At 33.6% G+C, this 15,635-nt stretch overlaps 1 protein-coding gene across 1 annotated transcript in view; it reads left to right on the top strand.

Moving 5' to 3' along the window:
- Positions 1 to 15,635, top strand: part of PCDH17 (protocadherin 17) — a 105,097-nt gene that overhangs the window by 37,570 nt on the left and 51,892 nt on the right. The window contains exon 3 of the mRNA XM_068984729.1: positions 63 to 235. Coding sequence (XP_068840830.1) covers positions 63 to 235 — 173 coding nt within the window. The remainder of the gene's footprint in view (positions 1 to 62; positions 236 to 15,635) is intronic.

The raw sequence follows: 15,635 nt of genomic DNA, 5'->3' as shown, positions 1-15,635 counted from the left end.
CACTTCAGGTTCAAACTCGTAGAGACAATACTTTCTCTTCTTTTTCTTTATATGTATTTCAGTAGCTCCACGTTTAAGGACCCAGAAAGAGCCAGCCTGAGAGACAGTGGGCACGGGGACAGTGATCAGGCTGACAGTGACCAAGACACTAACAAAGGCTCCTGCTGTGACATGTCTGTTAGGGAGGCGCTCAAGATGAAAACGACTTCAACTAAAAGCCAACCACTTGAACAAGGTGAGTGAAGCCTTCCAATGCTTACCAAGTATAAAGCTTAAGCAATATTAAACCTCAGAATACTAGTTGTAGTTTATCACCTTCGAATGGAGCTTTTATAATATAGCAAAACAAGCAGTAAATCCCAAGGTTGCCTCACACAAAAAGCAATTTTTCAATACTTCAGTAACCACAGAAAAATGAAGTTCATGGATTCTAGCCTGAAATCTTCCTGGAATGAGAACTTTTCCAAAGTCACTAGATTATACTTATTTTTATGAACATTTACTAACCTTTGCTGTTTTGCATTTTAGTAAAGGAAAATATGGTATATGTTAACTAGATATGCACATTTTAATATATTAATATAAAGATTAAATGAATAAATTTAATATATTTAGGTGAAATGAAAACTTGGTTGAAATTGTATAGCTCTTAGCAAGGTTGGTATTATTTTTAGTGTGGGTTTTAGCTCCAAAGTCGTTTTTCAAGAGTCAAATAACAGCTAAGCCAGAGTTCTGGCTCCTTCTTTTGATTTACATCTAAGTCTTCCTGGATATCAAATAGACATGAACTTGTTTACTCTGATGGAGGTAAAAAGAAATGCTTCTTCATGAATATATATGTCTTTTATAAAAGTCTAACTTCAATTTATTAGCTCGATATGTCTTTTTATTAATAGCAATATTTTTATTGTTTTAAACACAGTAGAATGTTTATTAATGATTCACCCAAAGAAAATTAAGCTACTCTTTTGTGTAAGATGCTGTGAAAAAGCTTTTTTATATCCAATTATAAAAAGTAAAAAGAACTGTTGTATAAATTGAATGTCAGAGTTATAAATGCATATTATATTAGTTAATATTAGTTTTCAAAATATTGATGATATGCAAGTATGTTTGATATTTAAGTTTTGAGGAGCTATATTTAAACTATTTGAATTTACTTATTTATTCTTCTAAGTCATTTAATGATAGATGATTCATAGAAATTAAATTTTTGCCTCTAGTGTAATCTCTCCTATCACATATACATCAGCAGATAGCATGCTTTTTAATTTCTCTAATCATGCTGAAATTTTGATTCAAATATGCACATATACACATATATATACATTCAATACAGAAATTAATTAATATATATATTTAAGTTTCTGCACTCAATATAATTACGCTGGCCTTATTTTAAGAATGACCCTCTCCAAAGCCTTCTTTTCTAAGTAATAAGTGCCAGATATTATTGTAGCAAGTTTTTGCATAACAAGGCAATATTGTTTTAAAAGTTACTTTTAACAAAAGTTATTTGAATACTTACCTAATATTTGCAGTTCTTGCAAATTTGAACGATTATTTGATGTGACATACGTGGTCTTTATGGGTTTGACTATACAATGTCATATAAATATTTTAGGCACATTTTAGGTAATGAATGTTTGGATTTTGATATGTGAATACATAGCCTAACAGACTAATCTACGTCTGTGATAAAGTGGTTTGCAGGTAATTCATTGGCTACTGTTTGCAAAGCTGCATAGAGTAAGTAAAGCGTTTACATTTACTGTCATATCTTCATGAGAAAATTTGTTAATTAAAACCAGCCTGCTGCTTACTATGAACTTCTTAATTCCTTTTCATACTCTGAATGAGCAATATAATTGATAAGAATAAAAAAAAAAAAAAACCCTGTAAGGTAAGGACATTTATGTCTGAAAATATAGTTTATACTGAAAACCTGTTATTTTTTCCTATTTTGGTATCAAAAAGTAATGTCTTAGAAGGGTGGCTTTTGTTCTTAAAAGAACATATAGTTGATGTATATTTTAATTAATATTACACATAAAATAACTTCTAGTCTACAAGTAAGAATGCCAATAGAGATGTCTCCTGTAAAAAAAATAAGTAGTTTTCATGTATCCTTATTAACAAACATGAGAAAATTATGAATCTGAAAGCCACACTTAGAAGATAATCTCTGAATTACATAGGAGACTGACTTGTACTTTAAACATGATTTTTGAAGGATTAACTAAAAAAGTATTTCATTGATTGAATGATTGATGGATTTGGCTCATTAATTCATTTAATAAATATCTATTAAATGCTTTCAATAGTAAGGAAAATTAGATACTTTTGGGACATCAGAAATATATTTGATTTCGAGCCTGCCTTCAAGAAACTGTATGTAACTGTGGTAGAGATGGGAGACTCTCTCTGTGTCTCTCTCCTATCTCCTCTCTCATTTACCTGTATCTCTTATCTGTCTCCCTACCTATCTCTCTATCTACCTCCAATCTGTCTTTTTCTGTCCATCACCTAGATCATCTTTTTGTCTCCCTGGCTCCCTTCCTTTAAGTTTTGTCTTTTTCCTATCTATGTATCTTATGCATACATCTATCTATCTACCTATCTAGAGGCAGAGGAGGCGTTTTTACTACTATTGTTTTACTACTATTGTTATTACTTCTATTGTTTTTACTACTTACCGTAAACTATGCTAAATTCATTTTAACGTTAGCTTATTTAACCTGAAAACTCTAAAATTCTAGCATTTGTATCTTACATATAAAAAAACTGAGCTATGGGGAACTTGTTAACTTGCAGAGCAGGTTGGAAGATCTAGATCTGACCAAAATTTATATGTTTTCTGTAGAACTTTATCTCCAAATAGTTGAATTTGCTCAAATATACATTCTGATTCATTGCTATGACTAGATATCAAGTAAACTTTGAAGGTTAAGTTAAAACTTGAGTTCATGTATATGAACCTTGGGGGACAATATCAAAATTACTTATATGCATTGAATTATTAGTGGCTAAAACATATTCTTTTTGGTATTCATTGCATTTATAAATAGATGAATATAGTTCCCCTAACATTTATAGATATTAAGAAACTTTGTCAATGTTCCATGATGTAAGTAGTGAAGTCAGCATTAGAAATAAAATAGCATCCCTCCAGGGTTTGTCCTCTTAACCAATGCTTTATACTATTCATATAACGAATGGTTTACTCAGAAAAATAAATAAATAAATAAATGTTTGAAGAAGCAATCAGCCATTGTCTTGGTCATTGTACTCTGTTAATTTATTTGAAAAGCATCACAAGCACCAATGCTAAATTAATTTAATTCACACCTATAAAGAGTAATTTCCTTTACAGACGAAAGAAGATGACAGCAGTATTCAAATAATTATCTCATGTCCAAGTTTCATATGTTAAACACTAATTTTTAATATCTTAAAAAATCTCCCAGAAAACAGAAATAAATTTCCTTTAAAACAGATATGAAACAAAAAGAAACCTATTTATCATTTTTGCTCATTCTAAAATATTTATAGTAGTGCCTTAATAGTTTTTAAAAAGTTGTATCATGTTATATTTCATATTTTATATTCATTTAGTTGGCTTCTTTCCCTGTTTAAATTATCTCTATTAAGAAAAATGATGCTCCATTTCTAAATTAAAATACTATTTTAACTTAGAAATTAAAATCAATTTAAAAAATAATCTGCATATTTTCAATGGACATTTTCTATGCTAATAATGATTTCCCTTTGCAAATAGCTTACACTTGAAATTTTATTTCATTAACTCAACTGTTGCTATTTTATTTTCTCTTTTGTACCATTAGGTTTTTTCCATTAGTTTTATTCCTGTTATTTGTGTACTTTTACTACCATCAGTTTAAGCATCCCAGATATACAGCACTAGTATGTGTTGCCCATTATTTTAGAAAAAAAAAATTTGAAAGGATTCAGTAGCTAATTGATGGTATGCACTATAGCTGAAGATAGCTTTAAGGACTTTATGTTAATAAACCCTCTTATAGAAAGAAGTTATTTTAGTTTCTCTTAGTGTGATTAAAAAAAAAAAAAAAAACACCTCTCAAAGAATGTACTTAGTTTCTTACTATTTGAGTTCAGTTTTCTGTCTGCCTCTCTGTCAATTAGATTTTCCCCCATATATTCTCCATCAAATATTGAATGTAGATAGGTAGGTTAGTTGTTAGATAGAAAGAGGAGGGAGATAATAGTAAAACAATCTGAATGTTTTGTCATTCATATGGTGTCCATACTAGCATGTTCACACACACACATACACATATTATTTAATGTCATTATCGGAAAATGACACAGAAAATTGATTAAAATACGTTTGATCTTATTCTGCTGATTTTATATTTTGGAATGAGAAAAACTAATTTATATCAAGAACTAATAAAAATGTATAATGTTACTTCAGTAAACAAGAGTCACAATTTTACAAAGAAGAAAAACTCTTTCAAAAATTTGTGAAGGTAATTTACGACTTATACCTCAGAATACCATTTATACTTTGACTTCAAGGAAGTACGGTGCCCTTGAATTTCTATCCATCAGAAACCCCGTAAAGTATTTTGATTGTTAGCAATAATTGCTTTTTTTTTTCTTTTAAAAGATGTAATAAGCTTTCCCTAAAATTCAGTAGTCGCTATTGATTCCCAAATAATAAATGTGCAGTTTTTATAAATGCTGACCAGCAATTTGTCTGAGCTTCTTATTGATAGCTCAGTGACTGTTCTCAATTTTTCAAGGATAATCGGTCTTCTGATATCTTTATAGTTCACTGAAACCAACTCCTTGAATTGAAGTCTGATGCTAGTGGAGTAGCATTGTTCATCGTGAGTACTGATGGCCTGGCTTGTGCTAGAGACTGCAATGGAACACCACCCACATGGAATGTAATACCCTGTGGGAGCCAGATTGTTGGTCCCCTCCCTGATGACTGGACTCCAGAACATTTCAGGAGTTGTTCCTTTCACATTCTTTTTTGTTTCCCATTTTACTTAACTGCCTTATGGTTTCTTTTATTCTGTTCAAGTCTATGTCTCCCCTGTTCTCTCTGCTGCCAGAAAAATCTGACTTCTTAAATTATGTTCTGAATTCAAAACATTTCACAATGGAATCCTTGATTATAATCTAATAAAAATATAATCAGTAGAAAGTTGAGAATAACTGTAATACCAAATAAAGTAGGTTTGCTTTAGTGAATTCAGTTTTAAAACTAATTGCATTCTTAAGGGTTGCCTTTCTTCTTTTCAGAGGACATTCTAGAAAACTACAAAACTAAAGTTAAGGGAATTTTTTTTTTTTTTTTGGTAGCTGTTCCTTTTTTTCTTTAAGTTAGTGTTTAAATGTTGCTTCTGGACCCCATATTTCATAGCAGGTTTATACTAGTTTCAGTGACTGCAGTATTTGTTACATGATTTCAGAGTTTGGTGAGACTCTGAGGTCCACTCCTTTTAATCTCCCTCCCTAATTCACTGCATAATGATTGCAATGGCACCATATTTCTAATTATGTCTGGAAAGGAAACAGTTTCCACAACCTCTGCTTTACCACGAAGGAGCTATTTCAGAAAGCAGTAGTAGGGAAACAGGAGAGTAGAGGTTGAGATCCTTGTTCATGCGAGTGAATGGGGAGCCATGCATTCAGGATCTGGGGGGAGCTTATTGAGACAGAGGACTGGGAGGCCAGACACCAAAGTGACCTATGTTATAATTTCCCCTAGAACTGACCCTGATTAGAAAAGTGCTAGCATAGTACTTGGAGAAGGCAGTGGCACCCCACTCCAGTACTCTTGCCTGGAAAATCCCATGGACAGAGGAGCCTGGTGAGCTGCAGTCCGTGGGGTCGCTAAGAGTCGGACACGACTGAGTGACTTCACTTTCACTTTTCACTTTCATGCATTGGAGAAGGAAATGGCACCCACTCCAGTGTTCTTGCCTGGAGAATCCCAGGGACAGGGGAGCCTGGTGGACTGCCGTCTATGGGGTCACACAGAGTCAGACACGACTGAAGCGACTTAGCAGCAGCAGCAGCAGCACAGTACTTCTATATTCTCAAGCTTCTGCTCTGTTTTCTCTTCTGCATTATGGTTACCTTTGAATCAAGCAGTGTATTTTCCCAGGCCTACCCAGAATAGGCAACAGCAAATCTACTTCTACAGAAGTAAGAACATGAAGATGGTGACTGTGTCCATCTTCTCAGCAGCCATCTGGCAGTCTCTGAAAATAATTTTTAAAAGAAATGTTGCTATAAACAATAGGAAATTTGTCTTAGGAAGGGAATGGAAAATTACAGCCATATATAGGGGACAGGAAGGAACTGTTAAATATTTAATGCCAGAGAGAAATAATTTATGAAATTTTAGAGGAACTTTTGCTTTATGATTTGCATACATGGTGTTTAAGAAATTGTATTATTTGCCAAGAATTCATATTATTTTCAAGCCCTGTGAGTTTTTATTAGGCTGCATCTATCCAAGAACACTGTAATATCATTTTCGCCACCTCCCTGTGCTGTCTTTTAGGACCTTCCAAATTCATCTGGCTTTAAATTTTACTAGAAAAAATGTTTCTCAAACTGTGAGCAGCTTCACTTTATTTTTGCTTACCAGGCTTTGCAACTGTCCCATAGTTCACCTAACTTTAATAGTTTCAATGACATCTCTTTTTCTCATGTGCAAACATCTGCTTCTAGAATTCAGCATCTGGTATCATGAAAATAGAGAGATTTTATCACCCTCACATTTGTTGCTCATCGTAAAGCCTTTCTAACAAGTGTTGCATGATTTACTATAGACTCAATGTGATTTTGAGATTCTCTTGCTTTTAATAAGCACAGCAATGACTTTTACTGAAACATCCCAGTTAGGAAATGTTGGGAGAGTATTTCCCAAACTTTTGAAACTAGTTTTGCCGTATACTAGGGGCAACGGAACCCTCCCCAACCTTAGAATTACACACTCTCAAATATTCCCAATCAACTAGAGGATTTTAAATTTTTAAATAATATTTATAAATAATCCCAATGTATTTTTTAAAATTTTTATAAATAAAATTCTATACAAGTCATATGCATTTTTATGAAACCAGGAGTGTGCCCATAAATGCTAAAAATATAAAATGGTTATCAGCTCCTTTGTTAATTAAGAACTGCAAGAAAATCATGTCATTTGGTCTAAAACCTCCCAGTAATTTCCTGTTATTTCACTTTAATAACATGTTCTAATATTGAAGGTTCTCTATTCTTTTGAAAGCCATATTACAAAACTTCATGGTAGGAATCCTTGAAGTATAACTCCTCTATTGTGTAGATAAGAAAACAGATTGACTTCCATGGGGTCATCAAGCTAGCCGAAGAGGTAGTACTCGTTCCAAGTTTATAATTTTCTGTCTAGAGCCCTTTCCATTCTTCTGTCACTCCTGTGTCACATTAATAGACACCTCAAAATCTCTGAAGAGGCCCTTCAGATTCATCATCATACTTCTTTTCCTTATTAATCTGAAGAAGTCAACTTCCATGCTCCAGAGCTTGATTCTTGCATAGATATTGAATAAATACTTCACATATTCATATATCTTATATATATTGAATAAAAATATTGAATTAAAGTTCCAAAAGGTCAATTCAATGTATCATTCCTTAAGCTATATATTGATGTTTCTGGATTTTTTGCCACCAGGCATTCTGAAATAAATATTCTTTTCAATCTGGATATATTACCTATACCTCTCCTAACTGTGGGTCCTTGATACCTTCTTAGCATGCTAAGAAATGGTGGTGCCAAAAGAGATTTTCATTCATTCATTCAGTATTTTAATAAATGATTGTGTCAGGGATACAAAGATATATGAAAACACAGGCTGGGTCCTCAAGAAGTTCACACTGTATTAAGGGAATCTGACATACAATCCTGAGATTGATGCACTGAGATGTTTGCCCTGAGTATTAATGGAGTCAGGAGAATGGAAACCCTGCCCGGATTTGGAGGATCAAAGAACATTCCTGGAGAAGAAGACATCAGAGCTGATTCTTTAGCATATGTTTAGCTCATTTGGCAGAGTGAAGTTGGGGTGGGTGGGAACATGACAGGCACTCTCAGAAACACAGGAAAGGAAGCAGAGTTTGGCAGGCTGCTTAGAGGCATGTGAGTAGAGATGTGTGAGAATAGTAATGCAGAATAGAGCCTGGGGAGGTGAGTAGAAGCCCAATGATGGGACCACTGAAACGCAGCCCTGGGAGGTAACGGTATGCTAGTTATGGCAGTGTCTTGGGAAATAGGAATACAATTAGAAAGCTGGGCAAGTAACACAACGCAAGACAGTATGAGGCCTAGAGTGGTAAAGAAAGAAATGGAACAAAGTGGAAGATTCAAAAGTTTTAGTATACGTCATTACTTTTATGATTATAATGAATTGCTTAGTATTCACTTGAAATTGATTTTGATATAAGGATTTCTAAAGGAAAAAATAATTTGATGCCCAAGTAAATGGAATATCACTTGAATTATTTAGTGCATTTTAATGCATTTAAGTAAGTCTTATGTAGTATATACCACATATAGTAAATTAACACATAAATATTTGAGATGTTAGCTTTTTCTCTAAAAGATCAATGTTTATTTGTACAGAGGAATCAATTTAATAAAGAAATTTACCATTCAAGAATGCTAGACAGAAAAACAAACAAGGAGAAAACTTCAGTTTGATACATCTTTGAGAAAAGTTTCAGAAAGCAGTGAGGTAGTATACAACTTGGTGTGATAATGAATTTTAGGATTGTGACTTGGGTAACTGAGTTTTAGTAAAGTGGTAGACACAGGGTGAGAGTATCATGGGGAAAGCATTTGGAAAGTCAAAACCATTTAGAAGATTAACAGAGAGACAACTTAAATTACCATTTGGTAATGAGAGGAAAAGACCCTGATGCTGGGAAAGATTAGGGGTGGGAAGAGAAGGGGACGGCAGAGGATGAGATGGCTGGATGGCATTACCGACTCTATAGACATGAGTTTCAGTAAACTCCGGGAGCTGGTGATGGACAGGGAAGCCTGGCGTGCTGCGGTCCAACTCAAAGAGTTGGACATGACTGAGCGACTGAACTGAGCTGAATGAGAGGAGAGGTTGGCGATATAAAGACAGAAACCATTGACGTAGTATCATACTTCAAGTAAACCGATGACAGGGATTATTGAGAGAAAAAACAGTAGGATCCATGCTAGAATCTGGCTAAAACAACAGTAAGAAGTTGGGAAAGAGTAAAGTTCAACAGTTGTTCAATCAGCAGAGAGACAAGGCATAAGCTGTATGTTCTATGACAAGGCAAAATCTGGAGGACAGCTACATGAATTATTTGACTGAAGCCAAGAGTTTTTAGATTTCATTTCCAACCATCATAATCGAGAGACAAATTAAATCAATTCACTAAGCCAATCTAGACAAGTCTGATTTTATTCAAAGCAAAATCTGAGGACAGTTCCGAATACATGATCTCACATAGCTGGCATAAATGTATGATTCCAGAACTCACCACTTTAAAAAAAGGAACATTTACCTGAAATCATATATTTTGAATTTTTACTGTAACTCAGTATTTTTTGTGTATTTATTGTGTATATTTATTATGCATTTCTTATTTATGATGTGTATGTGTATAGTATATGGGGAGATCCCCTGGAGAAGGGGATGGCCATCCACTCCAGTATTCTTTTTTAAAATATTTATTTATTAAAAATTAATTAATTTGTTTTAATTGGAGGCTAATTACAATATTGTAGTGGTTTTTACCATACATTGACATGAATCAACCATGGTTGTACATGTATTCCCCATCCTGAATCCCACCTCCAACCTCCCTCCCCATCCCATCCCTCAGGGTCATCCCAGTGTACCAGCCCCGAGCACCCTGTCTCATGCATCGAGCCTGGACTGGTGATCTGTTTCACATATGATAATTTACATGTTTCAATGCTATTCTCTCAAATCATCCCACCCTTGCCTTCTCCCACCAAAGCAGACCAAAAGACTATCCTTTACATCTGTGTCTCTTTTGCTGTCTTGCATATAGGGTCATTGTTACCATCTTTCTAAATTCCATATATATATGCATTAATATACTGTATCGGTGTTTTTCTTTCTGACTACTTCACTCTGTATAATAGGCTCCTTCTTGCTTGGAGAATCCCTTGGAGAATCCCAAGATCCTGAGGGATTGCAGTCCATAGGTTTGCAGAGTTGGACATGACTGCAGTGACTTAGTATATATAGTATATGACACTGTCTTAGATGTTCTGCTGAATATTTATTCAACAAATATTTGTTAGGTTTCTGGTATGTGTCAGGAACTTCTCCAAATGCTGAGGATGGAATAATAAGCAGAATAAATATTCCTGTTCACATGAACCTTATATTTGAATGAGAATGTGATTCTCAGATGAACCCTCTTCAGAGTCATGACCCCAATTCTCATAGAACTTATAGTCAGAAAATATAAAATGTAGAAAGTAACATGCTATTGATTAGGTATAAATAAAAGTGTGAAAGTTTCAAAAGGAGGGATAGAATATTGATCATTATTCCAGGAAGACTCCATACATAAGATGAAATGAGCTAGGGTTTAAGGAATGAGCGAAGTTTTTACTTTGAGATAGAAGAAATAGAACAAATCCATAAAACAACCATAAGATTCAGAAGTAATATTTAGGGGATAATGAATAGTTCAGTGTATCTAGAGGAAAACCTATAGAAGGAAGAAAATATGCAAATGGAAACAGGAAAGAGTGGCTAGTAAAGAAGGGGAAATAGGCAGTGATAGTGTCACAGTGGTCAAAGAGACAAGAAGCGTGTTGACTCTAGAGAAATTAAAAAAAAAAAAAAAAAGAAGCTCACGGACACCTGTTCAATCTGATTACTACAGGTCTATCTAGGTTTCCATGAAAGAAGTTATGATGGGGTAATGAAAAAGGGAAACAGATTTTTAAAGATTATACCACTGAAGCATCATCAGGAAATGGGGATAGACATTTTTCTTATTTCAAGATAATAATGGAATAAGAGAAAGAAAGGGGGGAAAATATCTAAAGAAGGTGTTATTATAGATGGAAATTGCTTTAATTATTCAAGGTAACTGAGTATCAATATACTGAAGTAAATAATCCACTTAGAAGGAATTATTGAAGAATTGAATTAAATAGATATTATTTGAGCATAAAAGGGGAGGCTAGCTTTAAAGTGAAGATGAACTCTTTTTCTGTAAGGGAAAGATAACAGAAGATTTGAAAAGATAAACAGGAATGTAGAGGCCAAAGTAAAGTAATTGTTGGTTCTGATCTTCTCTATAAAGTGGAAAGCAGATTTCATTAAGCTCATTATTTCACAGAAACAGTTGTATAATATAAATGACACTCGGATTTGTGAAAAGCTAGAGGAGTTCAGACAATTACCAAGATAATCTATTGCAAGATGAACATCTGTCAAAAACAGATACTGCTATTATTTCATATTTATAATTGTTGAAAAAATAAGACCATGTATTATACCAACCCGAAGACATTACCATATTTAAATTATCTCCTCATGTACTTTTCAATTTTATAGCTTGCTTGGAGTTTTCCAGAAAGATGTTTTGATGTGTAAGCCTACAGTCTAGATTTTTCTAGAATTATATTGTTTCAAATTCCACTTAGAAAGATGATATATTGCATATACCATATTTTATGTTTTAGCCCCACTGCGATCTGTGCCAGTACTTGCAATTAAACACATTATCAGTTTTGCAGTCAAAAGCCTTAAATATTCACACTAAATGGAATAAATGAATAATATAGATAAGCCTATGTCAATTCAAGTTTGTTTTTTCCACCAAATGAGTAGCAAAATAACATCCAGACCTGAAATGGTTTTCTGATTTCAAAATGGGCAAGAAATTGTAGGCTTGTACTCAATTTGCATATTGGAGCTTTTCATTCTTTAAACTCTTGATAACTAATAGTATTGATGATGATCCCAGTAGTAACATGATGATAAATATATATATATATATATATATATATATATATATATATACAAGAGAAACTATTTAATCGAGTTTCCTATTAAGTAATAATAGAAATCTCCAATGGGGGGAGTCTTAAGATCAAATGGAGATTAAAATATTCTATAATCATTTTCATGTGATAAATACTTACTTTGGGAAGGACACTTAAATGTTTAATCATATCATAAGAAGATTTTGAGTAGTACTTTTAGGATTTGTAGACAGATAACAAAAGCCCTCCTACCTCTGATACAGGATATACTTTTGAAACAAAATACATATTTCATGGAGATTGATTCCTCTGCCCTGGATTTTTTTTTTTTTTGAGGTTTTGAAAATTCATACTGAGAGATGAAACTCTGTTTTGTTTTTGCCCTGAGTCATTTCCTTCCTAATTTTAATTACTGTGTTTATTACATAATATCCTTTTATAGCCATCTGAGCTTTTACCTCTAAAAGCTGACAGTTTTAAAGATATTTAAAATAAGGATGGCACGAAAACTTCAGAAAATTTTAATATGTGCAGAATGCCTTCATGACATGTGTTCGTCCACACGGTTGGAAAACAATAGACAACATATTGAATCTTAAGTAAATATACCTGATAACTTTATTTTTCACTCTTTGAGTTGTGACTCCTGTTCAGGAATGACTCTCATTAGCATTAATATATGAATGAATTAATTCCATACATTTTATTTCAGTACCCATGTATATGACTGTGCCTTCAAGGTGTTTAGTTTTTGAAGTTGTCATTCCTCTGTCCATCTAGGTATAGTTCCATTTGTTAAATACATAATATATGTAATAAGTAAAAATAGAATTAATTCTGCTGGAGAAATGAATAGAGAATTACTTCATGAATTAGATGAGCCTCTAATAGTGTCTTGTAAGTAGAGTAGGATTGCAGGATATAGGTGAATTGAATGTCTGAAGATAGGATAACAGCAAGATCCAAGATCATGCTAGAAATGTCACAAGTCATAGCATGATCCAGGTTTCCCTGGTGGCTCAGACAGTAAAGCTTCTGTTTGCAGTGCAGGAGACCTGGGTTCGATTCCTGGGTTGGGAAGATCCCCTGGAGAAGGAAATGGCAGTCCACTCAAGTATTCTTGCGTGGAGAATCCCATGGACGGAGAAGCCTGGTGAGCTACTGTCCAATGGGTTGCAAAGAGTCGGACATGACTGAGCAACTTCCCTTTCAATTTCTTTCATAGCATGATCCAGGAGTGGCAGATAAATAGGGATATTTTTATTGGAGTTTGGTGTATAGAGTTATAATGGAGAGTAGTTGGACCAAATAAAAGGACTAGGGTCAGATTATGAACACCTTAAATGCTATACTAAGAATTTTGAATCTAATTATATAGGCCATTAAAAACTTTGAGTAGAGTTACTTGATCAGAATTTTGTTGTAGATGATTCAATTAATATTATACCAGAGAAGGGTTGGAAATCAAAGGAAATCAAAGGCCAAGACTAATCATCCATCAAATTTCAAAGGGACAGTAGCATGTTTAATATTTTCTAATTTTTGTGTATTGTAATGTAGTTTAATTGCTGAGCTCAAGAGTTTTCATTGAAATCATTCTGAGCAGTAAATGTAACTCAAAATACAGATTATTCACTTCAAAGGACCATCTATTTGTGTCTGTCAACTATGAACAAAGTTGATTTTTCTCTTTCATTTTTATTTATAGCAGAGCTGAACACTCTACCTTAAATATCTATCTTAATGAAACCCTTAAAAGATTATAAATGTATAACAAACTGTATAGACTTATCCAATCAGATGACAAAAGAACAGCTAATAGATACAGGTCACTAAAAAGAAAATAAACAGCTACTGTATGTCAAGGACTGCACCAAGCACCTTTATGCAAGTTTGTCCTTATGGCAAGTTGGCGAAATGACTGTTATCTCTAATAGATGAAAAACCTGAGCATAAAGGACTGAAGTAGCTTACCCGTGGTTGATGCCCTCAGCAGTGTAGCACTTGTCGCCCAGATGTCATGTGTGTGCTCTCTTCATTCTGGTCCTTTTTGCTTATTTATAGTCTTCAATAACAATGTGCAAAGGAGAGTTCACAGGGAAGTTATACTAGTATTTCTAAATTGAAAATAGGATATCTTACTTTTGAAAGTAGAGTTGAATCTGATGATGTATGTCTAAGTATACAGAGATATGAGCGGCTCTTCAGCACCACATATAGTCATCTCATTGCCATCATTTTATTATTATCATCATTATGACTTCCTCTGCAGTGGTATCTGATAGTGAGATGATTGTTTTTTCATCCTTATATACACTGTTTGTCTTTACCCCAAATAATATTTATTTCAGCACTACAGATCCTGCAGTTAACCTAGTCATTAGACAAAAGACACAATACTTGCCATGCTAACATTTTAATGCTATTTGAAAAAATACTTTGCATATACTTTGAAAAATCACCTTCATCTGTGAGGGCTATTTTTTTGTATCAATGTGTAATTGCTGTTAAACAAAGAATATAACAAGATAGTTCCAGATATGTGTTCTACCTCCCCATTCATTTCCATCGTTTGATAAAAAAGATACTTTTACTATTTTTGAGTAATAAAATACGTTTTGTTTTTAAAGTGCTATCTGTATCAAGCTCTAGCATTAGTTTACTTTTAAGCCTATGACAGACTACTTCAAGTTATCTATTATAGACACGAATTTAATCACAATCCATAATTTGTAAAACACTAGAGTCCATATACATTCTTAAGAAATGTCACAGTTCTCTAGATATTAGATCAAAGTTTTTGTTCAATTAAAATGGAGCAAAAATGGAACAAATTCTATGAAATACTGGAGACAAATTAGCAAAATGAAAGCTTATCTTGTGAGTGAGTGCAGCAACCAGACCAAGGTTGGGCAGGTAAAGATTCCATAGGGCTTAGAAGTGTTCCTTCATATCACTGGGCCCAGAGCTACATTTGCAGTAAAATAATTAGATTTTAATCCCAGCAGGTAGTGTTCATTTATTTGTGAAATGCTGATGTGTGCATGCATGCATACATATTAGTCGTATCCCATTCTTTGCGACCCCATGGATTATATCCTGGGGTGAAAATACATGGTGAAAATACATTGTTGGTGAAAATACATGTACTGATTTTTAATAGTGTCAGTTTACATAAATCCACCTAAAGTAATAGAGATGTGGTAAAAATAATAGTGGAAATGAAGGCTTTGCCAAAAGTGATAATAGATGATACTAAGAAAAGGCATGAAAGTACTCATACATTGAATAGTTACTAAAAAGAAGAGAAGGTGTAGTTCTTCAGGGCATGATGAGTGATCCCCTTGAATTCATACAAGAAAATATATTTAAAATAATAAAGGTTAAAGAAACAACACTCTGAAAGCCAAAGTCTTCTAGATTTCTTCCTTGCATTTTACTGAGAACGCCAGTAGTATGTTTTTGCTCTCTCTTTGCTTCTATAAAATATTGAGATTTTTTAAAACTAGGCTACATAAAACTCCAGAGGTTAGGAAATACACTTACTACTAGATTTTTTTATGGGATATAA

This window comes from Capricornis sumatraensis, chromosome 12 (genome assembly GCF_032405125.1).
Source record: "Capricornis sumatraensis isolate serow.1 chromosome 12, serow.2, whole genome shotgun sequence".
NCBI lineage: Eukaryota > Metazoa > Chordata > Mammalia > Artiodactyla > Bovidae > Capricornis > Capricornis sumatraensis.
Note: the sequence above shows the minus strand (reverse complement) of the source record. Positions and strands in the feature narration are given on the sequence as shown.